Source organism: Mustela lutreola, chromosome 8 (genome assembly GCF_030435805.1).
Source record: "Mustela lutreola isolate mMusLut2 chromosome 8, mMusLut2.pri, whole genome shotgun sequence".
Taxonomy (NCBI): Eukaryota; Metazoa; Chordata; class Mammalia; order Carnivora; family Mustelidae; genus Mustela; species Mustela lutreola.
The window spans coordinates 68,271,807-68,296,621 of record NC_081297.1 but is presented as its reverse complement, the minus strand read 5'-3'; the positions used below and the strand labels follow the sequence as shown (position 1 = coordinate 68,296,621).

The 24,815-nt window shown below is 42.1% G+C and overlaps 1 protein-coding gene across 1 annotated transcript in view; it reads right to left on the bottom strand.

Moving 5' to 3' along the window:
- Positions 1–1,455: 1,455 nt before the first annotated feature.
- SLC38A1 (solute carrier family 38 member 1) overlaps positions 1,456–24,815 on the bottom strand; it is a 65,083-nt gene continuing 41,723 nt past the window's right edge. The window contains exons 6-17 of the mRNA XM_059185569.1: positions 17,568–17,641; positions 16,055–16,147; positions 15,661–15,742; positions 14,576–14,658; positions 13,097–13,155; positions 12,860–12,976; positions 11,042–11,121; positions 9,349–9,449; positions 6,796–6,914; positions 6,154–6,295; positions 5,957–6,054; positions 1,456–4,202 (exon numbers count right to left, since the gene is read on the bottom strand). Coding sequence (XP_059041552.1) covers positions 4,101–4,202; positions 5,957–6,054; positions 6,154–6,295; positions 6,796–6,914; positions 9,349–9,449; positions 11,042–11,121; positions 12,860–12,976; positions 13,097–13,155; positions 14,576–14,658; positions 15,661–15,742; positions 16,055–16,147; positions 17,568–17,641 — 1,150 coding nt within the window. The 3' untranslated portion in view covers positions 1,456–4,100. The remainder of the gene's footprint in view (positions 4,203–5,956; positions 6,055–6,153; positions 6,296–6,795; positions 6,915–9,348; positions 9,450–11,041; positions 11,122–12,859; positions 12,977–13,096; positions 13,156–14,575; positions 14,659–15,660; positions 15,743–16,054; positions 16,148–17,567; positions 17,642–24,815) is intronic.

Sequence of the window (24,815 nt, the reverse complement as noted above, 5' to 3'; positions counted from 1 at the left end):
GAGGGCAGGCGGCCTTCCTTGACGACTGAGCACCGGCACCAGCATTTCCGAGGAACCATACTCTGAGGTAGGGCTGATGGGGAGAAAAGAAATGACGGACGAACGGACTGGGAGCGGTTCTCACACTAATCGCGCATCGAGATCAGGCGGAGGGCTTGTTCAAACCCAGACTGCTGAGGGTTTCCGCCCCGAGAGTTTCTTTTTTCCTTAGTTCTGGGCTGGGACCCCAAGCCCTGCATTCCAACAAATCCCAGGGTGATGCTGCTGCCGCCAGTCTGGGGACCCCACTGTGAGGACCACGGGCTTAGAGGCTTGAATCCAACTCCGGAAGGAAGTCAGCTGTGGGGCCATTTCTGGTGTGTCTCTCAAACACAGGAATCTTATCCCAGTCCCTTGACCACCTCCAGCCCCTTGACTATCCCCCCCCCCACCTCCTGCCCCCAGGGTGCCTTTCTCAACAGGGTCTGCAAATAGAAAGAAGGAAAGTCGGGGGGAACCTTCTTCCACCGACCTGATTACTAGACAGTTAAACCATGGTTCACTAGCACGAAACCCATTGAAAGTGCTGTGTGCGGGCTGGCTCCAGGGACCGGCGCACGAGAGAGGCTGTGCAGCAACATCCTGTTCTCTAACAGGCAGGGGAAGAGACAAACTATAGGAGCAGCAGGTCCTCTGAACAGAAAAGTCAGGCCAAGCCCGAGACCTCCAGGCAAAAGAAAAGCTACCAGCTGAGGAATGTCCCTGGAGGGCTCACAAGCAGCTCCTCAACCTCCTTCCCCTCGTCCTCCCACCAGGTGCTCCGGTGGCCCTGGACTTCTTTTCCCCCTCCTTTGCTGGAGACTCTGCTTCAGGCCCTGCTGATCTCCGCTCACCGGTGGTGACCCTACCCGCACCGTCCAGCGGCTGGCGTGGGCAGTCCAGATTCCACTAACGGGAGTGACATACTCTTGGCAACTCCGAACAAAGACTCCTTCAAAATAATATTATTTTTGGCTGTTAAGGCTTTTTAGCCATCATGTTATATTATCCTATTCTGCTGAATGATGGGTCTAACCATCTTTCCTAGCTGCTCTGGGGGCCTAAACACCATGTATAACCTGGTTTTAGAGGAAAATACATTCCAGCTTGCAACCAACCACCTAACAGGGTTTTGCAACATGGTCTGCTTATAAATTGGGGACAGCCTGTGTCTAACGAGACTAGATTTCTTTCCTGTGCATCCTTTCCTACTCCACTCCCAGTAAATAACATTAGGTAAATTAGGGATTTACGGCATATTGTGTTATAATAACTAGAGAACAGTTCTCAATCCAAAATATGAAACTGGCACTGTTCACTAGTGTTAAGGTTCTATCTACCAAAGGAAAACGTGCTGCTCCCAATGGCTAAGGTATAATATTCTTTAGTCTACTAATTTAGCAGAAAAACTTCTATAGCACTTGACTGCTGTTTAAATTCTACCTAACATCTGTGATACATGTATTTTTGGCTACCAGTTCACTATTCTGAACAAGAAGAATTATTGCAGTACACTTTACAGCTAATCCCACACAAATGATGTAATTAATCCGTGGTATTTGACAAATTACAATAGGGTCTATTATATCCTGTCAAAAATAAACTTAGATAAACAAACAAAGATGTTTAAAAATCTGCAGTATCACAGACATCAACAACAACGTGCCTCCTCTAAATAAATATTTTAAATAATAATAAAAATTCCCTGTACTGACACATAAAATCCAGAGATCCAAAAATACCACTACCCATCCCAAAAGTTAATGGTAATTTTCTAAGTTGACTTTGTGTCAAATGAATTGTTATAAACTAATGAGGAAAATAGAAAGTAGCATAATATTGCTTGCAAGCTCAACTAAGTATATATATTTTTTTAATGGAGGGTCCGTCTACTACCTGGCTATTTCATTACTCGGTGCCCTAGACAAGCCTCTGAGGGGCCACCTGACTTGTTTTGCTTAATTTATCTCCCTGTTCATCCAATATGGAAGACATTGCTGAAAAGGACAGAGGTGGCTGTGGATTTTACTAGGTTAGTATTCACGTATGGGTAGGTATTCATATCTAATTACCAAAACTCTGACCTAAGGTGGATGTAATTCTGGAGCCATTACATTAAATGCTATGAATGATCCTACCAAGAAATGCAGGAAATAGCTTTTCCCTCTCCCCCAAGAGGATCACAACAAGGTGCTTAGATGCCTGCCTTTTCTATGGAACATTAGTCTGAAAGAGGGAGGGGCAGCTCCTTGTTACTCCCAGTGAATGGTGAGTAAAGGCCTTTAGGGATTTTAGTGAGGGAGGAACAGAACTCAGAGCTAAGTGCTTGGAATTCCTCCCAAGAGTCTGTGGTTAGAGTCTACTTATCTCTGGATAAGAAATCTGTGCTTGGTGAACTTATGTGTTTGAGAAATTCAACCAGAATATAAATAAAACACAAGTCCTGTTTCAGAAGACCAGCTCAGAGAGCACCAACATTTCTTGCTGTGTGATAGAGACAATCCAATCACAGGTGATGGTCCAGCTTCAGGAGGATGTAATTCTGAGTTTCCTTGCGGTCCCACAACTTTCCAAGCTATGTCTTACCCCCAACTCTCTTCTCTTGTAGACTCTGTGTAATTTCCTTCCACCCCCTTTAGGAGATAGTGGAGTTGGAGGAGGGGTGTGAGGCAGCTCTGTCCTCCTGTGTGGGTCATGCCGGGTGGGCGGTAATGGCCCACCCCTTGGTTAGGGATGAGAAGAGGACACAACACAGGCACCAAAGCCCCTGTCTGAGGGAAGGAAGGTACACTGATTCTGTCACAAGTTCTTCTCAAAGGCTATCTCTAAGGGCTCGCTCGCTTGCTTGCTTTCTATCTTTCTTTTTTCAAGACTCCGAGTGGATTATTGATGGAGAAGAAATAGGAATGAGGCTTATTTAAGGTACAAAAATCTTGTATTTGTAATAACCTAAATTTATAGATATAAAACAAGTCTTTTAAAGACCCCCTAAAGTACCCAATATAAAACAGGAATTACTTATCCTAGATCACCCTTGGTTGGATACACATTATTCCCTGTGCAAAAAGCTGGTGGACATGAGTAAAAGCTGCTGGGTTTATAATTTAAGAAAGTGTCTTTTTCTCCCTTCAACAATCCAGGTGTAGGGTTGAAGGCTCTTTGCATCAGAGGAATATTTGCTTAGGCATTTTGGATGCTCTTTTTGCAATACTCGTGGTTCTCAGTTTATTACCAAGGTGGTGCGGGTCTCCCTCCGTGGAAGGTGACTCAGATTAGAGTAACTTTGACATGACTGGCCAAGAGGGAAACAAAACTTCATTTGCTAGATAACCCAAATGTGTCGTTTGGGATGTTTACCAAGGTAAGAAATCATTCTCACCCCCTTTCCAGCTAAGAACACTCATCGGAGAAGGTCTCCCCAGGATGCAGGGTGTGGTACTAGTGAGGCCACTGGACCGCCAGAGCCTGGCTGCCAGGAGATCAGGGCTCCCCTCAAATCTTGGGCATGTTCTGACCCAGCAATGGCACACACCCTGTCACTCTCTTATGATGATCCCCTGTGTGCTATGGTAACCAAAGTAGGCAAAATATTTATGAAACCGTTTTTTTTTTCTGTAAAGGAAAATAACTATATACAATTCAAGATTCTTTTCTCTTCTAAAAAGATACTGATGGTGTGAGTGGAACACCAGCAAGAAAATGATTTCAGAACCTGGACGCATAATAAATAAACATGATCGATGATTATGTTTCCGAAGTTCTAAAGGGCTGTGAAACCACAAAAAAAAAAAATAATAATAATAAGAGAGTGAAAAATAACTGATTGTGAAGGGTACTGAGAAATACAATTGCATGAAACTTAAAAAAAATCCACAATCCTTAAACTGATCCCAACTCTTAGAGGGACAGGAACTATTATAGAAACAGGTTTCTGTTTTGCTACCGAAGTGTTATTCCATTTTAAGTATCCTGTGAATTCCTGTTTTGCTTCTGTAAACTTGCAAAAGAAGTAATGATAGATTGCTGATGTGTGGTGACGTGACCGAGCCACGGGCTGGAATGTTTCCTGTCCTCAGCTGGTCTCAGTGGCCTTCGTCACTACTTGATGAGCAGGCCCAGTCGTAGATGACCAAGGGAATGCTGACCAGGGAGAACAACACCCCCAGGACCAAGAAAAGGGCAGCCTGGAGCAACATAAAAGCATGTGTTATTTTCAAGGAAGCCAACATCTCCCACATACACCTGGGAAACAAACAGAAATGCTTTTCCTTCTCTTTCTGTGTCCCCTTGTATCTGGAGTCTGTTACAACCATTGGCAAACTCTGAGAATCATTCCAAGATTGTACGGCTCTGATTCTCCAAGGAGGGGCAAACAAAAACTAGCTATGCAGGGCCATCTCCCATATCCTTTTGTTTGACTTCATCGTCACCTCAGAACAAATCCATTCTACTCCCTGAGTATCCTATAGTTTCTTTCAAACTAAGATTACAACTAAAAAAGAGAGAGAGAAAGGACTTTGAAAATATGCAGGCCATTTTGTTACTTTTTACCAACCCACTGAAGTTACCACTGGCAGGCAAACATTTCTATTTGAAAAAGTGGGGGGAAAGAAATATAACAAAGACAATTTGATCAAGTGAAATAGAAAATGGGCGTCCAGAACTAAGTTATTGTAAGGGTTGAGGAAGGCCAAAAGGGGGACAGGTTACTAAAACCAGACAGGGAGAGCATGAGATTAGAAATTGCTTGGCCTTGAAAGTATCCAACCAGAGCTTTGCAGGGAGAAGCATGAAGGAACTTAGAGCCAAGGGGGCTGAACTTGAACCTGGAGAATAGAGCTAAGGGAAGGAGAGGCAAATGGTGAGGTTGTCCACAGGCTTTTCACCGGAGGTCTGGCTTAACTCCCTGGGGGACCCACATGGACAGGAGCCTTTGTCTAATGCTTTCTGCTAGATCCTACCACCAGTTCTAAGGTGAGAGCAGGGCTGGGGAGGCCCACAGAACTCATGGGCCACAGGCCTCTGGCACTTTCAGATTTAATGTGCGTTGTATTTTACTGCTATGCCAGAGTGACCGCTCTCTCTCTGTGCTTATGAAGCCCCTCCTGGTATGGTTTAGAAGGACCTGGAGCTTATGGTTTCAGGGAGAATCCTGCTGGGGAGGCAGATGCTGTACCAGATCAGTGCTGCTTCTCCTATAAGCACAAGGATGACTCTTCCTGCCTGCATCTCTCACCCGGGTCTGCTGATTCGGGTCATGTGTGCACTGGAGCACTGACACTATCTGGAAGGGCAGCTGAGAAGCCTTCTCTGAGGCCAAACAAAATGGTGCTCTAGGAGGTGCTCAGGCAGCCGCCCCTTCACCCCTGCTTCCCTCACTGTCTCCAAGTGCGGCACCTTCAAGATGCCTTTGAACTTCACCAGACCTGGGAACAAGAATCCCCGCATAGAAAGGTAGTTTCTGAATCCAGGTCTGTTGTTCCAAAGTATTTCTGCCAAATTAGAAGAGGTCTCTTTAAGCAAACGCCGCCATTCTCAGGAAGGGATCCCACGTGCCCTGGGCTGTCGGAAGGAGTTACGGGACCGGGAATGTACAGAAGTAGTGGGCTGCATCAAGTCTTCAAGTTGCTCTCCCTTTCCTAGCTTGCTAAAGACAAGGCATCGCCCCACAGAGACAAAGGATGACAGACGTCTAGTTTCCCAGCTGGTCCTGCCCTAGCTCAGAGCCCAAGTTAAGGCACAATAAGAGTAAGACATCTTCAGAGAAGAGATCAGAGTCGGATACGGTATTTTCAATCTCCCAAAGGGGAGAACATCAGGCCTGCTGCTCCCCTTTTGAGGCTGCTAAAAGTAGGATTAGGTGGGGGAGATGGACTATTTGTTTGGTAAATTTAAATGAAAAACTAATCAGAAAAAGAGAGGCTGGCCTGAGACATACCCAAATTCTTTGAGTTCCTTTATCTCCATCCTGGCTTGTGATTTTTAAATAAAGAGATGAAGGAAGAATGAAAATAAGCATATTAGCAGATGTGACTCCTGTAAAATAAGAAAAAAAAAATTAAGTCCTTACAGCGGAATTTTAGCTTTCTGAACAGCTATCGGAGAATGAGAAGTATAAGGTTCATAAAGCCATACCTACGACCCCAAAAATATCCTTCATGGAGGGTATGAAGATCACCAACAAGTTGATAATAACCAAGAGTATGAAGGTAACCACGATATGACGGCACAAATTAAACTTCGTTTTCTTAGCCAGTTCAAATAAAGACGAACGAACCTACAGGAAAAGAAGACAAAGACTCTGTGAGGGCCCCTGGCACACCAACCGTCGCGTCCTCAGCAGAAACACATGTCCCGGTGCACAGGAATCTGGGAAATGTTTTGTAAGTCCTTGTGCAGGATTACAGGTAGGGGCTTGGCTTAAGGAAAGTATGTTTATTTACAAATAGGTAGTTAGCTCTGGTGGGGGATAATTTCCGTCTTTATCTGACTAAGTGTGTGCTCTTCCCGTCCGTTTCTGTGCTCTCATCACGCGCGAGCAAGATCCAAACACTCTGTCTACATTTTGAAGAAGGAACAGACTCATGAGAATTAAGGTTCATCCCAGCAGAGCCTGCCCTATCTCACTGACCCCAAAGTCTTGAGGTGCCTCCTTGGTAACATTCCAGCGACCCTGGGAAGTTCCCTCCCGCAGGCTGTCTGTGGGGCAGGCTCCAAACAGGGAGCGGCGGGCGAGACCTCGGCTTTTCTTACAGGGCCCCGCGGTCTGTTACTCACCGTGAAGAACAACACGGGCACCGTGAGGATGACAGCAACAATCACAGCCAGCCGCACGGTCAGGATGAGAATGTCATCTTTACTCTGGTACTTGTGAAGGAGGTCTGACTGCACGTTTTCTGAAGCGAGCAAAAGAGAGTGTTGAGAGAGAAACAAGGCACGTTGCTGAATGACAGCTGATCTGAACAACAAAGAACGTGCACCCTAAAAGGCAAGGAAAGCAATGTCCTGGGTGTCGCAGTAACTACTGAAACAGTTTGTGAAGTCGAGAAGAAAAATGCCCTGTGGGAGACAGGCGCCACACGTCCGTAGGTCACCTTACGAGGAATAATGACTGTAAAGTCATCGCTACAAGCCGCTACCCAGTATGGGGGTGCTCAATTTATACCAAATTCAGCCGAGGCGTAAATTGGGGCTAAAAAGAACATCCAGTCGAAGCACAGAACCCTTCTTAATCTAGACTTTCCCCACTTGCTGCCGCTCGTCAAAGGACACTACACTGCCTCAGCCTTGTTGGGTGGACGGCAGGCCCCACAGAGCCTTCCAGACCCTCCTCTTATCACTCAGCTTCCAGGGGCCAGCCAACAGAGGTACAAAGACAACCAAAGCTAGAAGGGAAGTCCCTGCGAATGCTCACTGCTTTGACAAGACCTCCCTCCCCGCCTGCCTTGTCTCCTCTAAGGTCTTCTCACTGCACCGGTCTCAAGGTTCTGGGGGTGGAAGTCCAATTCTATTCTGTGCCATACACTGGGCTCAGTTTTGGAAAAGGGAGCCTAGGTTATAATAAAAATCTCATTAGTTCGAATTTTCTTGAGTCAAAATTTATAATGATCCAAAAATACCTGAGCCTTTTTCTTTGACCGAAGACTACAAAAGGGTGTGGTATTTTATTTTATGGGAAGAAAAAATATGGATTTGCAAAGAAAACTCATGGCTGGAACAAGGTAACAGTGAGACTGTTGAAGGAACATGTAGCTCTCCCTCCCTCTCTTTACCTACCCCCAGCGCCGCAATTCTGCAGGCAACCTAGAAACCCTATTTTTATGCAAAAATTCAATATGGCATTTATGGATTCATCAGACAATGCTGTTTGCCATTACTTGTGAAAATGGTGACAATACAACTCTGTAATCGGGGTAGCCATTCCCTCCAGGCTGAATTAATCATCCGGAAACGTGTTTAAAATTTTTTTTTCCCCAAAAGATATTATTTATTTATTTGACAGAGATTACAAGTAGGCAGAAATGGGACGAAGCAGGCTCCCCGCTGAGCAGAGAGCTCCACATGGGGCTCGATCCCAGGACCCTGGGATCATGACCTGAGCCGAAGCAGAGGCTTTAACCCACTGAGCCACCCAGGCGCCTTTAAATTTTGAGACATTTGTGTTTATGGGGGAAAAAAAATTCCCCAAAGAAATATTATTTAATAGAGAACAATGTGAAATACAGGTATTTAAATTTAAATCAGGTCCCAGATTGTAATGATAATTAAAGATGTTCAATACAGCTTGAGGATCATCTGAATAGCAGAGAGGGAAGACCTGATAAAAGAAAGAAAACTATTCCTACAGGGCCAAGAAGTTACAAATGAAACCCTTTTTCAGATTTCATTCCTTTAAACCCTCCCTGCCATTCCTTCAAATCTTTACAGGACTCCAACTTCCAGTGAACAATCAGGCATTTTATTTTTAATTAACACAAGTGTCATGAGTGTAGCACTCTGCTCTTTCCCACTTTCAACATCTGTCTCTGTCTCTCTTCTCTATTAATGGAATCTGACCCAATTTGCACCAGCAATTAGGAGAGCCTTCTCTGGTATAGTTTTCAACTTTGCTCAGTAAAGGTGGCATGCTTAAAAAACACAGTTTCTTTCTTTCTTTTTTTTTTTTTTTAAGATTTTATTTATTTAACACAGAGAGAGAGAGATCACAAGTAGGCAGAGAGGCAGGCAGAGAGAGAGGGGGAAGCAGGCTCCCTGCTGAGCAGAGAGCCCGATGCAGGCCTGATCATAGGACCTTGAGATCATGACCTGAGCCAAAGGCAGAGGCTTAACCCACTGAGCCACCCAGGCACCCCAATGCAGTTTCTTTTAAGGACTTTATTAGGAAGAAAAAATTACAGTATCTCGTTTCAGTAATTACTCTATTGTGCAGTCTACTCAAATAGGTAAAGGAATCATCACCATTTGCTTTATGTAGAAGAAAAGACCAGCAAAATCAATGGGTAGATTTGTTGCTTTTGGGGGCTATCGTGTTAAAAGTTATTTGGGTATTGGGGCACCTGGGTGGTTCAGTTGGGTAAGCAGCCGACTCTTGATTTTGGTTCCAGTCATGATCTCTGGGACTGAGCTGAGTGTGCTGGGCTCTGGGCTGCGCAGGGAGTCTGCTTCAGGATTCTCTCTCCTCTTTGGCCCTCCCCCCTGCCCCGTGCTCTCTCACTCTCTCTAAAATAAATACATAAATCTCTTAAAAAATATGAAAAGTTCTTCGGCTACAGATTTTTCACTAACTTATCTACAAATACATATATTTGTGTGCGAACAGAAGTCACTTACCGTAGAATGTCAAGTAGCCAAAAATGGCAGTCAAGAAGTACATAACAAACATGGCGAAAAAGGAGATATTGGACACCATCTGCATTTTTTTCTGTGATCGACTAAGAACAAAGATAAGGGAATTTTAAAAATTAAAAACCATGTTACTGAATTTAAGTACTGGTGTTAACACTGAAGAATACTAACAACTTTCTGTCCGGCTAGGGAAGATCTGAGCAGCGGAGCTTACCTGCCATCCACCTCCCCTGCCCCTAGCAATTACACCAGTTTAAAATAGCTTCTTTTATGCCAAACGGGTAATGTGAGAGAGTGATTCATGGAACTCCCAATCCCTTAAATGCCCTTCCCCGTTCTTTTCAAAGAATATCAGGTTCTCATCTGAAGGGAGGAAAATATTTTTTTAATATTTGTTTTTGATATTATCTCCATACTCCGCATGTACAGGGAAAAGAGCAGAATAAATTCAAATACTATTCTCCCAGCCCAGAGATCACGGGCCAATCTGAAACTTGATCTCAGGTGTTCTATTGCTAAAGCTGTTATTTAGTTTCCTTTTTTCCCACTGAGTAGCCTCGGGGATGCACTTGGAAGTCTATGTTTCTAGAACAATAAATCCCAAGTGATCACAGCTGTGATGATGAAGGGCTCTATCTCTTAGGTCAAGTTTACTCGGGGAGTTTGGGTGGCCATTTAAGTTTCTTTAATGGCCAAAATAATTTCTCTATGAGACTTGTACTCAATAACAGACCATGATAGTCATAACATTTGTTTGTGTCATAACAAGGAAAAACTGAGATGCACACACATCAGAAAATTACAAACTAAAAGCTGGACTATTAAATTTAAAAGATGTCAAAGACATGTTTAAATGTCCTAAGTATAGGATCATAAAGTAGGATTGCTGTACACATAGATAGATAAAGATATTGCAAAACTTACCCATATATCAATTAAATATGAAAGAGGACAAGTCATGAGTGAATCAATGCTAAATGATATTTTATTTTTCAAAATGGGAAATACTGTATATCTTTTCTGAGCTTAAGACTATGCCATGAAGACTATTTTTATCTGTAAAGTCTGCTAACAGTTAGCTAAAAAGAGAACTCAGGAGGAAATTTATAAGCAGGACTTTAGTTTTCTCTAAAACAGCAATCAAAAACAAATCCACAGAATCATCTTAATAGTTTAAAATGAACACTTATATTCTCTTGTCCAGTTTTTGGCCTTAACATTAATTTCTTTCTGCCTGATTTCGCAGCCTTTTCCCTCTAAACCAATACAAGGCAAATCAGGCACAACACATTTTGCAGTTTATACATGAATCTGATTATAACACTTGGCAAGGAAGCATAAGTCACATAAAGCAACACAAAGACTTGAACTCTCCTAAGTAATATAATATGTGAAAAACTGATTTAACAAAAAAGTCCACATAGGTGGCCACTTTATGTATTTATGGCCAAAACATAATGCAGTTTTCTGATTTTTCTTATTCTCTTTTTCCATTAATATAGTACTTGCTCCAGAATGGCAGAAAGTAAATGTTGAGGCTGGCTGATGAATCCATCTGCCAGATCATTATACAAATCTATTTATTTCAATACAGTACTTGCCTATTAATGAGGGGATGTAAAAAATGATTAAGGTAAAAAAAAGGTAAAATGACTAAGGTAAACAACAAATCTCTTACTCTTTAAGCTCACTGTAAATTGGCAGGACTGATGGGTGGCAGACAAAAGCAAACGCAATAGTCGGTAAAGCATACACGGTCTGTTTGGAAGAGAAAAATAAACATTACGAAGAAGCATTTATTACTCTAAAAATTATTCCGCTCCAATATTTCTGTGCTGTCGTCTTCTCTGACAGCTCTTCAGAATTCCTGGATTACTCGATTATTAGGAGGGCTTTGGTGTCGAAAATAGAAGCAGCTTTTCTAAGAGGGCTTATCTAGCTTGAGACGTGAGGCACTTGGCACACAGGGCTCTTAGGTTCCCCTCACCTACATCCTATTTTACTGCTTCGGGCAAAGCATCATCCCATAGTTACAGGGCACCGTCACCCTGCACGTTCCCTGCATTAATTTACGAACTCCCAACAACAACCCTGATGGGTAGACAGACCACTGACGCTCTCCTGACTCCCTTCAACAGGTTAGGTGACATGCCCCGGGCTTCTTCCATCTCTGTTCCACTGCTCTTTGCTCTACAGGGCCCGTCAATCCAGACTTAAAAGTTGGCATCTAAAAAGACAACTACTTCCCCAGTCACTACGTTGGCTGTGTTCTAAGAATTGTGCCTGCATGCAAGAGAGCTCTCTTTAGTTTTCTTTCTTTCTTTCTTTCTTTTTTTTTCTGGTCGTAACATTTTTACTGGCTTCTCAACATGTAACTTTATTTTATGTATTTTTTTATTAACATATAATGTATTATTTACCCCAGGGGTACAGGTCTGTGAATCATCAGTCTTACACAATTCACAGCACTCACCATAGCACAAACCCTCCCCAATGTATCTAACGCTGCCAACCTATCCCTCCCACCCCCCCACTCCTCCAGCAACCCTGAGTTTGCTTCCTGAGATTACGAGACTCTTATGGTTTGTCTCTCTTCCCCGTCCCATGTTGTTTCATTTTCCCCTCCCTTCCCGCCATGACCCTCTGCCCTGCCTCTCAAATTCCTCATCAGAGAGATCACATTTAATTGTCTTTCTCTGATTGACTTATTTCGCTTAGCATACTATGGCCATACCACCCTGAACGGGCCCAATTGCATCTGATCTCTTTAGTTTTCTTAGATAAGACTTTTTAAAACTCTCGAACTCAGTACAACTTCTGATGCAAAAAAAAAAAAAAAAGAAAGAAAAAAGAAAGAAAGAAAGAAAGGAAGGAAGGAGGAAGAAAGTAACATTTCTCATGCTCTAATTCTGTGAAAGCACTGGACCAGGCCCATTCTAAAAAAATGCTGTGAGATATAGAACAGTATCCTTGTTTTTCACTTGGGGATCTGATAGCTTGCCAAACGATTTAAGTCCAAGCCTGACCGGTTCTGTAGTCCACTGTTCCCCATGCTAATAACAGCACTCCAACTGTGTGAAAGTTTGAAGTGTCAGTTTGTGTGTCTGTATTTCAGCATCTGTATTTCCACTGTGCGAGCTGGGGAAACCGGAGGGATGCCTTTCTATCACCACCAGGGAGGAGCAGGGAGTGGGCGAAGGAGGTATTAATCTGTTTTTAAAGATCGACAAGGAAGAGAGGAGCTGAGACAATGATCCACACAGAGATTTTCACAGACAATGCTAAAGGTTGTCCTATATGTAAACTGCATAGGAGGAAGCATGAAATCTAGTATTTGCCTATTTAAAGGTCTCTGAATTATGGGATTTGGGAAGCAGTGGTTTGGTGTTCTGTTGAGAATGAATTCTTTCAAAGCAGTTTAATGACAACAAATAGGAGAACTATAATGCCCTTAACAAAATGCTCTTTTTTATATTGAAAAGATGAGGAAACTTACCTTTGAATTGAAGGTAACATATTTTGGTGTACACATGTCAGAGTTTGTTAAATTAGCACTTATTGTTGAATTTAGCTCTGGAACGGTGCAGGGAATTTGAAATTTCTTGTAGATTACCTGGTATTAAGAAATATAGGAGAAACAATTAGACTTTATCAAATAAAGCCAAATAATAAATATCTGCTGTATATCATAGTTCTGTGGCAAAACCAAGCCAATCATTTCATCAGCACTTACCACTATTAGGAAAAAAACCATACAGCTCAAAGAAAATCCACTAGTATAGCCAAGATACCCTAAAAGAAAAGTTGAAAAAAATTATTATTATTTCATGTATCACCTTGTTTCTTGCAATGCATTATTTCCAGCATAGGTCCAATAATATACAAATATGCCTATGTGAATAGAAGATTTATTATTTGAGAGTGCTCCTTTATTTGGCCAAAAAAAAAAAAAGGCGACTTTAAATAAAAGTATCATATTATCACTTTGATTCTAGTTTTCTCTGATACACTAGACAATGCAGACTCCCAGATAGGGAAAAAGAGCCTCCCAAATCCGGCCGTAGCTCTCTGTTGCTATACTCTGATGGAGCCTTACAGCCAAATCCATTACTCCTTGATCTCGATATTCTTTATTAAGTACCTACTGCATACATACTGAATATCAGCTACAGTACTTCTCTTCCTAGATGAGGGGCCCTCATAGAGGAGATGAAGTGATTTCTAGGAATAAATTGAGCGTCTGGGGATCTTCACTTGCTCCCCTTGGAGTCCCCATCCACTGTAACTTCCACAGAGGCAGAGTTAAGTGGTCTCTGGGAGGTTGCGTTGTTCCCAGAGAAAAAGAGCGCTTCCCTCCTTAAACTCAAAATAGCTATGTGTGTATACACAGAGAAGCCAAAACACAGATCCAGGAACCATAAAATTAAGTCGTTTTTAAGATCTACTTCTAGATCTTACATAACAGCTACAGAGGGTTGATATTCATACAAAACAAAACACTACGGTTAACAGTCATTTGCAGGAAGAATTTTAATCTAAATGTCTTCCTTGAATTTGCCCAGAATTAAAGGTGATGCATTTTGGACTAGATACCAATCTGGCCACATGATTCAATATATACTATTCCCACAACATCAGGCACATTTGTCTCCAAATATAAACATACACACACGAAAATATCAAAACCAAGTGGCTAGGACCTAAATTATGGCAACCTTTGACCTTTCACTTCAATCTTTCCCTTCAATGAAGCAAATAATTGAGATGGGTTAGACTCCGATAATATACGAATGATTCATTCTACTTTAGGGGATAAATACAAGCAACTTTCTGTCTTGATATTAGATTTGAAAATCTACTGATCTAAATAATCAGGATATTGAAAACCTTGTGTAAGGAGAATTCATATTCTGTACTTTTCTCAGAGTAGCCTGTAAGTTGTGCTCTTCGATACGGTACTGAGTCTGTTGCTGGCCCCAGAGCCTCCCCTCCCCCTTCCACAGCTCAATGGAGGGACTGCTTACGAGGTCACATACCGACCAGTGTTTTTAGCCCATATTAAAGTCAAGCCTGATTAATACTTGTAATTTATCATTCACATAATCTTTACCTTACAAGTAAAAGTAGAGGGGGCAAAGTTATTCATTTTCATTAGGTTTCTGACTCATCTGGGCACTGTAGAGACTATGATAAAAGCAAGCTCTTTCCTTACCTAAGTTCTTCAAAAGACACAGAGGGAGGATTATGCCAAAGGTAACAACGACCACTAGCACGCGGCCATCCACATACCAGGCTCTGAAAAAGGCATTTAAGTTGGGTCACATTTTCATAGAAAGTGAAATTTTTTTCTCAAATTTAAAACTTCACAATACATTTCAATGAATTTTTATTATTATTAATTTTTACCATTAATTTCTATCATTTTTCAGGCTTATCCAAACACCTTAATCCAACCACTTCCCATTTACCATCGTCTCTCTCCCCAGTGATGGAAGAAGGGGGATTTTTTCCCTCCCCCACCAGCTAAATGGGGCAGTCCTCTGAATAATTTACGTGGTTTCAAAGCTGAATGCACACACTGCATTCTGTCAGATTACAACATGTCTTATCAATTATTTAAGGAGAAGTTCCATTTTGTTTTGCTTGGCTAATACCATTGAAAAACAAGTCAGCACAGGTAGGCATTGCTTTCTCCCTAACCTCTTGTATTTGACCTTGAGTCCTGATGACAGAACATGAGGAATTCTGGCTCCTATGATTCTGCCTTGAAAGAAAACAGAGAAACAAAGACTGGCAAGAACTATTAAACAAGAGGGAGTTAAAACAATGGATATGTCAGGTGTAGCTCCAACATTTTCCAAGCTTAGCTAGATTTTTATTCAAGTTGGCTCATGTTAATGTTGCTCCGCTCCCTTCTTTAAGAAAGAGACTAGGGTCTTAATGTGTTTGCATGTTCCACTTCTGTGTTAAATATATGTCTGTGCTAAAAATACTCTGTATCTGTTCTGTTCCGTAGAAACTGGATATAGATTTCAGGCTCTCCGGGAGATGCAGCATCTACTGTTTGCAGCTTGACAGATAAATCTACCTTTTAAATGCTCATCGTCAAATGGCTTTCCCTGCTTCTTTCATTTATATAAAAACCCCAGAGAAATGTATTGGAACAACAAAGAAAAAAAATAACAACCCAGAGAAAACTCAGGTTCCTGTAGTTTTCATAAAACAAAAACTTTGGTTAGTCCACATTCAAATTAAGAATATTTTTGTTATCTTACAAAAAAATGGTCTATCACTTACGAAAATGCCTCTTCCTCTCCCATAAGAAACTTTATGGCGGAGGGCAGCTCATTTTTGACTATGAAGAGGTAGCTCAGCATTGCTAGAGGAAAATGAGAACATTTTTAGAAAGGAGATACCAAGGCTCATGTTGCAAGCTATATAAAAGGCTACCAGCCTGTTCTTAGACTGACCTTCAATAAGACACAAAGACAGTTTTAGCTACTCAGTATACTTGGGTTTTAAATAAGTGACTGCTCTCTCTGCCTTACTTTCCATGTGCCATTTTAGCAATGAGAACGATACTGCTTCCATTTTGTTAAAATTCATCGGGCCACCCAACCACCAGAATTAGAAAAGATAATAATATTCACATACTTTAAAGTTATGTATAGAAAAAGCGTGTTCCTTTTACCTCCAGTGTTCTGTAGAGAGGTGGCTCCAAAGATTACGAGCTTCCCTGTGGTGCCAAAGACCTGTTCTCCCAGCTTTTCATAAACCATGCAGCCTATTTAAAAATCATAGTTGAGAACACAAGAAATGACAGGGATCTAAAAGTTAAAGAAAGCCAAGATATCCTCATTCGAGGGACTATTCCCCAAGTTATTCTGCCTTTCTCAAAATCACATACATAGCCTTTTGGGCTTTGCAAGGGTTAAGATGCTACAACATTGTGACATTTTAAAATGTCAGACATGACCACCACTTCTCCTTTTTCAGGTTGGCTACAAAAGCATTACAGTTCAATTATTAGGTCATAAGGCTTATTTTTAACTATCTCGAAGAGTTTTCAACCGGGGGTGGGGAATTCCTACTCTGATCTCCTTTCTCAGGTCTGGTACATATCATTAAAGTAAAGATTTGATTTAAAAATAAAAATCCTTATTGTGGGGATGATAGTTTCCTTTTGAATTAATTATGTGAACTGATGAGGCTAATAAGGAATTATCTTAATCTTAATAACATTAATGCCTCTTGTGTCCTAAACACAATAACAAACATACAATAGTCAACACCAGAATGTTCATCATTTGTAAAATTTAGTTCACAGATACATAACTCAGAAAAGAGACCCATAGACAAATCTGTCAAAAGAATAATCTGGCTACAAGAATATCCTAACATGTTCAACTGTCTCATTTCGATAAATACTAAACTGCTAAACCATTCATTAAGAAAACACGTTTATATATCTTTATGACAGTTCGGCTCACGTTTCTAAAACTTTCACAGAAAGCAATGTGGGTCAGGCTATAATTAAAGCTTTGTTCAATCTCTCAGAAGACTGGTGTTTAAACAAGACAGTGGTAGATGCTCAATCTATTACAAAATGTCCCACTTAAATGGAGTCTTCTCTGTATAGTAATAGTTGGCTAATGTGGTTTCTCAGCTAAAGCAAAAGTCAAAGTATTACAAACAGAATCCATTTGTCCCAGGAATAGAAAATAAACACTTCAGGTATTACACTGCCCAGAACTTGGAGCCCTACCCCAGTACCCTCGCTCCCACATTGCCTCGGGCATACCATTTTCTCCTTGGAATATACACAAAAGGGAATGAAAGCACTGTTTACTTTTAAAATCTCGAAGGCTGTAATATCAAAACATGGGATCCTTGTTCTGAATTTGTAAAGACCTAAGGAAAAACTGAAGCTTTTCAAATGAAGTCATTTCAAACTAGAAAACCAGGTATGATTGGGGGTTTGCTTTAAATGGCAGTGCTATTCTCTCAGGGTTCAAGACAATTTACGGTCCATGGTGCCGTGTCTGTTTCTCTGGGTAAACACCACTATAGGTTTTTGAGGAACTGTAGGTCAATGTACTCTTCAGTAATCAGTGGCTGAACCAGGAGGGCATTACTCGTTCACAGTATCACCATGCAAATCATTCATCCTGGCTTTAACAAAATTAGACCTACTATCAGCTTACCTGTTTCCTTTGAACAGATCAAAAGAAGGTTTATTGAATATATAGATAGCAGTGTCACGGAAGTCAAAAGTATCCTAAAGCAAAGAAAACAAGTCTTGTAATAACTATAAAAGAACATACTCAGACCTTACATTTTAGAAGGGCAAAGGCTTATTTATTTGGTTAACACTGTTGGTAGCATCCAGATTTTGGAAATGATTAGTCACACCCTTTTTAAAATCCTCAATAAAAATATTCTACCAAATAAAGAGCTGCTCATTAGAATCTGAGTAACCCTAACAGTGCAAATCCTCTATGTTAATTCAAAGCCTAAATAGCTCTCTGAGGTCATTTCAGTTGAAATGACTTTCAGACAGTATTAGGAAAGAAAGCTTTTATGGCCTATGATGCACTTTCTGTTACATCTGAGTGAGAAAGTGTGAAAGAGGTGTGAGATGGGGTGGCGGGGTGGGGGTGGCGGGGTGGCGGGGGGGGGGGGGGAGGCAAGGGCTGAGGGGAAGTCTTGTAGTGACTCTTAGGTCGATGACCATGTGACTTTAGGCAAGTTGCTCAATTTCTCCCACCCCTAGATTCCTCACCTATAACATAGACACAAACTAAATGATGTCTATGATTCTTTTCATCTAATTAGTCTGGCTATTTTTGAATCTATGCATTGGACTACTGAGATAATTCACTTTTTTTGCACCTAGTTCCTCTTAAAGATCAAGCATTTCTTCTAACCGATGGGAAAATTTTGATTAGGAAAATGAGAAAACATTTTTGAACGACGAACTCATGTTTTTGTTTTGGTACATCTGGCTTATTATCAAACCCACCCCAAGAAAAAGCACAGCTAAAATGACATGGGAGATCACATAGATTATTTCCAAATCATTTGGTTAAAACAGACTTGGTAATTGAAAATAAAGCCTATTCGCTAAAAAAGAAAAAAGTTCCAGTTCCCCCAAATGAAACCACTCACTCCCTGATATAGGAGATCTATCCCTAGAACAGTATATAAGTGCAGTTGATTCCACATTTGAGTAAATAAGGCAGGGATTTTTCTGGCAAGGGCCATTGAGAGGCACTTGGCTTATCATGGGATTCTCTCTGTGTGGGATCTCTCTTCCCAACCCCAAACCCCTCCCGCACACCCACTGAACCCGTCCTTGGGCTCAGCTCAGATGTCACCCCTTTATGTGCCTTTCCTTACCCCAGGCAGAAAGGCAACTCTGTGGCTGTCTCGTGTCTTATGGTGTTTTGCTTCCCCTATAGTTCCCTATAGGCAATGCGGCCATAAGGAGATCGATGGGGGAGAACAGAATGGCCAACTACAGAGCAGACAGAATGCCAGAGATTGGTCATAAAACATAAAAGAGGGACAGAGCTCAGCAGAGGTAAAACAAACATGGGGAGAAAGAACAGAAAACCTAACACTCTGGGTGAAGACCAAACTGACCAGCCAATAAAAAGGGGAATTTAGGTGAAAAGGTGATGATAAGGAAGTACATTCAGACATATATTGACTTAGCTAAGATCCTTGAGGGGGAGGGTGATTCCGAAGGTAAGTCCCTTATTACCTCTTCTGGCTGAGGGACAGGAGAAAGTGAGAGCAGGCAGTCCCATACCCAGCTCATAGTTCTGAGATACATAATGGAGCCCCATTTGGTATGTTCTGCCAGAGAGGAAGATACAGGACCCAACTGTGGTATGATTTTTCTTTCACCTTGTAAGAGATACACAATATTTATTCTGAAGAAGCAAGCTTCAAATTCTGCTCAGAGTTCACTCACATTTTTAGGGACAATGAGACAAACGGGTGACTTCCATGTGCGCATGTGATAAAGCATAGAGGACTTGGGTGTGACGCAGCCTGGCATGGGTTTCCAGTAGGGGATAGGAGAGATGCAAGTTGCTGCTGTTCTCGAGTGACCACATGCCCTGTTGAGTCTATTCCCCTGGGACTGATGTGGGGAGGAGGGGGATCCTGCCACCAGGCCCCAGGCTAATGACTAGAGAGTATGACCTTGCAGGAATTACGTGCCTGGCAGGAGAGACAATTACTAATGTCTACCTAATGATTAACCAAAGGCTAGGAGAACTGGTTACTTATTAGCCAAAGAAACATTATAAGGAAACATTCCTTCCCTCCGCTAGCAGCCCCTGGGACCACATGGGTCTTACATACGGTTGCCTCCCAACATACTCTACTGGGTCAAATCTCATTGGAGGTGATGCTCAAGCTGGCCTGTGGCCCTTGGCAAGAAGTCAAGGATTTCTTCATGAACTCCTATCACCTCTTTTTCTCTTTCCAGGAGAAAAGTCTTGGTCAAGGAAGAGATTAGCAGGGGGTGCATCTATGCTCTCCCCCACACTTACCAACAGCAGAGTGAGATCCTCCCACTGTTGAAAACAACCCTCCTGCTTCCGTGTTTAAAAGACATAACACTGCACCCCAGACAGAAGGATCTGGAGTGACATTCTGACAGCCTCTACATTTAACCGCCCCATCTCTGAAGATGGTCTTCTCCATCCCTCCCAAAATCTACAACTTCCCTTCAAAAACCAAAAACTAATATAAAACAAAATGCTTTTTTCTAGCAGGTCATAAAAGGCAAAATCTGTACATAAAATTTTAAGACCACTTTGGGCTATAAAAGAAATCTAGTAGTATTAATGGAATTAAAATGTAGAGAAGTGCACCTCCTTGTTTAGATTCTTAGAAAGAAACTCTAAGTTGTCTAATTGGCTATAATCATGCTAGACTAAGGGGATCCGGGGGTGTCAAAGACACAAAATATAACATCAGAATGAAAGCAGGAGGAATGACTTGAGAGAATGTAATGACTTATTTGAACATTTCTCCTGTCTTGAGTGTGATTGTACCTCCATTTGTCCGATGAGATCTTTGTACATTTAATTGTGGTTTGCTGGCAGAGAAATATACACCGATATTCCTGTGCTAAGAGGAAAACGAGCGATTCCTTTCTGCATCTCATCCAGACGTCATGTTTGCCTTCACACTTCTGATCACTGACGACAAGCTCTAATATGGTTACGGCAAAAGCCGCTTGCTGAAAAAGGTGTTTGGGGGCAACTAAATCTTGGCGATAGGAACTGAGCTGTCAAGGTGTTGGTATTTCAGACTTAGGTTCAGCCTTGAAGAGAAGGGGATCCAGAACTTGTAGGTGGACATAGGCACTGGGTAAGCAGTGGCAGGAGTGTGAAGAGTGTGATCAGGGACTTCCAAGAACCCTCACACTGTCAGCCACACTAGGCAAGAGGTGGTGTGGGGACATCCTCAGAGAGTCTATGGCCCCTACGGGGAAGGAGACTGTTAGGAAACAATTCGAGACTCCAGGACCAGGGAGGGGTCTTTAGACACTGCCCTGTCCAGTTTTCCACCCAACACAGGCAGCCTCTCTGCTCCATCCCACACACAGGCATCCAGGTCTGCAAAGTGTGTCACAGGGGACCCATACGCCACCCATCCTATCCTGCTTCTGTGAAGCACCATGTACAGGAACTTAGGCTGAGCTGAAACTACCGCTGCCATTTCACCCTTTGGACCTACTTGAATCTACGTAAAATCAAAACCCTCTTCTGCCAAACAGTCCATCTGATGGTGCTCTTTTTCAGATTGTGCCCTTTCACCTACACTTCTCCAATTCTTCCAGCTGTCATCCTGTGATGGGGGCGTTCAGGCTCTTTACATCTCAGTCATGGTCCAGTTCCTCAACCATCCTTTGTCATGGCTGTGTGCCAAGAAAAGCACAATACTGTCACATCAGTTTGGGTCCAAATAGCACAAAGCATATTAAGATTACTAACTTGAGATGGACATCATGTTTCCTAGTAGGCAACCTATTTTGGTGTTCATTTTTACGGCAGCCAAGCCACACTTTTGATTCTTATTGAGCTTCTGTTAGAAACGCCTATTAGGTTACTCTTCCTAGTTCCATCCTGTGTATACTTTTTTAAAAAGATTTTTATTTATTTTTTAAGATTTTTATTTATTTTTATTTATTTATAAATAAATAAACAGAGAGAGATCACAAGTAGGCAGAGAGGCAGGCAGACAGAGAGGGGGAAGTCGGTTCCCGCCAAGCAGAGAGCCCAATGCGGGGCTCGATCCCAGGACCCTGAGATCATGACCTGAGCCGAAGGCAGAGGCTTAACCCACTGAGCCACCCAGGTGCCCCATGTGTATACTTTTTTTGAAAGGATTCTACACTTTCCATTATATCTTGTCTTTCCAGTCTCGTGATATCTTTTAAAATTGTTGACCTTTTTTACTTATGTATCAGCTACCTCATCAAGCTTCCTATCTTGAATTTGCCTTCATCCAAGTCACTGCTTCTAACTTGGAGTAGAACAAGAACCCAATCTAGAAAATGGCCCACTGTCCCATCAACTGCTCCAGCCAGAAAACCGGAAGTCACCCTTGATCTTTTATCTACTCTCTCATCCCTAACATCTAATCATTGGCAAGTGCCCTTTCACTTCTCTCTCAAAAATAGTTCCTAAATCCAAATGCCTCTCCACCCCGCCCCCCCCATCTCCACTGTCACTACTCTGATCCCAGGCACCATCACCTCTAATTTCTGGGCAACTATAGTGCTCTCTGTCTCTCATTTCTTGCCCTCTCTGATCCATCCTCCAACCAGCAGCCAAAGCAATCTTTTTATTTCATTGCTTTATTATGTCCCTCCATTACTAACTAGACTGTAGGACAGGGCGTAACACATCATTCAGAGTCATGGGCCATCTTATTTGCCTATTTACATACAATACCAAACAAAGCACACAGCAGACTCTTAGCTAAGAATGAACTTACAGAATATTAGTATCTCATTTGTAAGTCATATGGGATTATGCCAAATGTCTTGCTAAAATCAAGATACATTCTGCTTAAGACAATCCTGTGACCAACTAGTTCACTATTATCTCAAAAGATAAAGTAGTTTAGCACAACTATATAGGAAAACCCTATTGACCTCCAGGGAGCAATATTTTCTATGGTATTTGTACATAAAAGTTATTTAATAATTCATCCTTAAATACTGCTTGAGATCTACTTTTTACCAAGTAGATCTGGGAAAGCTGGGATGAAATCTGCCCATTTCTAGTCCTCTGGCGATACTCCTGCTCTCTGTGATTTCTTAAATATTTCTGACAGGGGTCCTAGATATATTTAGTGTATTTGGTGCAAGAAAATTTTGGCTCCTACCTTAAACAATAACCTCTAAACATCTATTTTAAAGACATTTACTTGTTATTGTTTAGACTCACAGTGATAAGACTGTAATTCTTTGCTCTCCCATAACTTACCCAGACATTATATGGATAACATTATAATAAATCTCATTTCTTAAAGTGCTATATGTTAATCAAATGGAAAACTGTGACAATAGAACCACATATTTAAGGCAATTGAAATGTTCTTTCTTTCTTTTTTTTAAGTAGGCTCCATGCCCAGTGTGGAGCTCTATGTGGGGCTTGAACTCACAACAGTGAGATTAAGACCCGAGCTGAGATCCAGAGTCATACACTTAACCCACTGAACCACCCCAGTGTTCCAACAATTGACATATTCTATGTGATTTCACAACTACATTTGGGTAAATTTATCAAATCCTACCCTTTAAAATGAAGAATTTTACTGTATATAAATTATACCTTAAAAAGACCAATCCCCGACCACATCTTTTAAAAGCCTAGCTAAATAACAAGAAATTGTATACCATGCTCCCCACCCAGCAGCAGAGCCCTCGAAAGAGGCGAAGATGAAGCAGCAGTCACCACCGCCGATCCAGAAATAGCTTCCATGGGGGTGTTTACATGGGGGTGTTCCGGGCTGCCATGCAGGTGAGTGCTTTCAACTCCTCCAGGACCCATTCCTCTTAAAAAATAAGGGGACCCTTCCCAACCTTCCCTGCACGACTCTCCCCGTCCAAAGTTTAAAGCAGCTGCCCTCAAACTTTAAGGGTATATACGACTCTCCTTAGGATCTTGTTAAACTGAAGATTCTAATTCAGTAGATGTGGGGTGGGACCTGAGAGTCTGCACTTCTCAAAAGTCCCCAAGTATTTCAGATGCTGCTGGTCCAGGGACCACTCTTGGAGTAGCAGGGATTTAAAGCTGCCAGCTCTGGCCCTGTGGCAAACAGATCTCAGTGTTCCCGTTTCTCACAGCTGTTGAACTAGTGCCATGTGGCCTGCCGCACTGTCTGCAGCTGGGGTGCCATGCCACCATCACAGTGTGACTACCTATGACACAGCCCCACGGCTGTCCAGGGGAGAATGCAGTGAAGTGAAGCATTTACAGCTGAATCATTATCATTCCTATGGGATGCAGACCATTCCTGTGGGATCCTGACTTCCTGGACCATTCCTGTGGGATCCTGACTTCCTCGGTATATTAGGGCATTAGTTACTCCACCAATATATATATTTTAAAATTAGGGGCTCATGGGTGGCTCAGTCAGTGAGGTGTCTGCCCTCAGCTCGGGTCATGATCCTGGGGTCCTGGGATGGAGCCCCTCATCGGGCTCCCCTGCTCAGCACAGAGCCTGCTTTGCTTCTTCCTCTCCATCTGCCCCACTCCTGACTCATGCTTGCTTGCTCTTTCTCCCAAGAAATAAACAAAATTATTTTCAATGCCACATCCCTCCCCCCACCCCAGCCACGTTTCTTTTCTTCCAAAAGGGATCTGAGGCTCACTACACTATATAATTCGTCCTGTTCTAAACCCAGTTAAAAGTATAAAACATTTACCATCATCATGATTGGAATAATCCATATAAAAACTCCCTGCACTGGAGCAAAAGTAATCTTTTTCACTAGTTTTGCTTTTTTTTTTTTTTTTTTTTTAAGATTTTATTTGTTTATTTGACAGACAGAGATTACAAGTAGACAGAGAGGCAGGCAGAGAGAGAGAGAGGGAAATAGGCTCCCTGCTGAGCAGAGAGCCCGATGTGGGACTCGATCCCAGGACCCTGGGATCATGACCTGAGCCAAAGGCAGCGGCTTAACCCACTGAGCCACCCAGGCGCCCACTAGTTTTGCTTTTATCTACCATCATCTCCCACCAATCTACAGCCCCTCCCTCCAAAATTCAGAGACACATGATCTGGTTGAGGGAGGATATTTACAAGAAATTTAAAATCCCAGTACAAGCTAGTTGGACAAACTGTAGGAAACGTACTATCTTCTGGCCAACCATCTTTCTCCAGTCCTTCCCCTCTGTTACTGGCCTCTCTTTTAC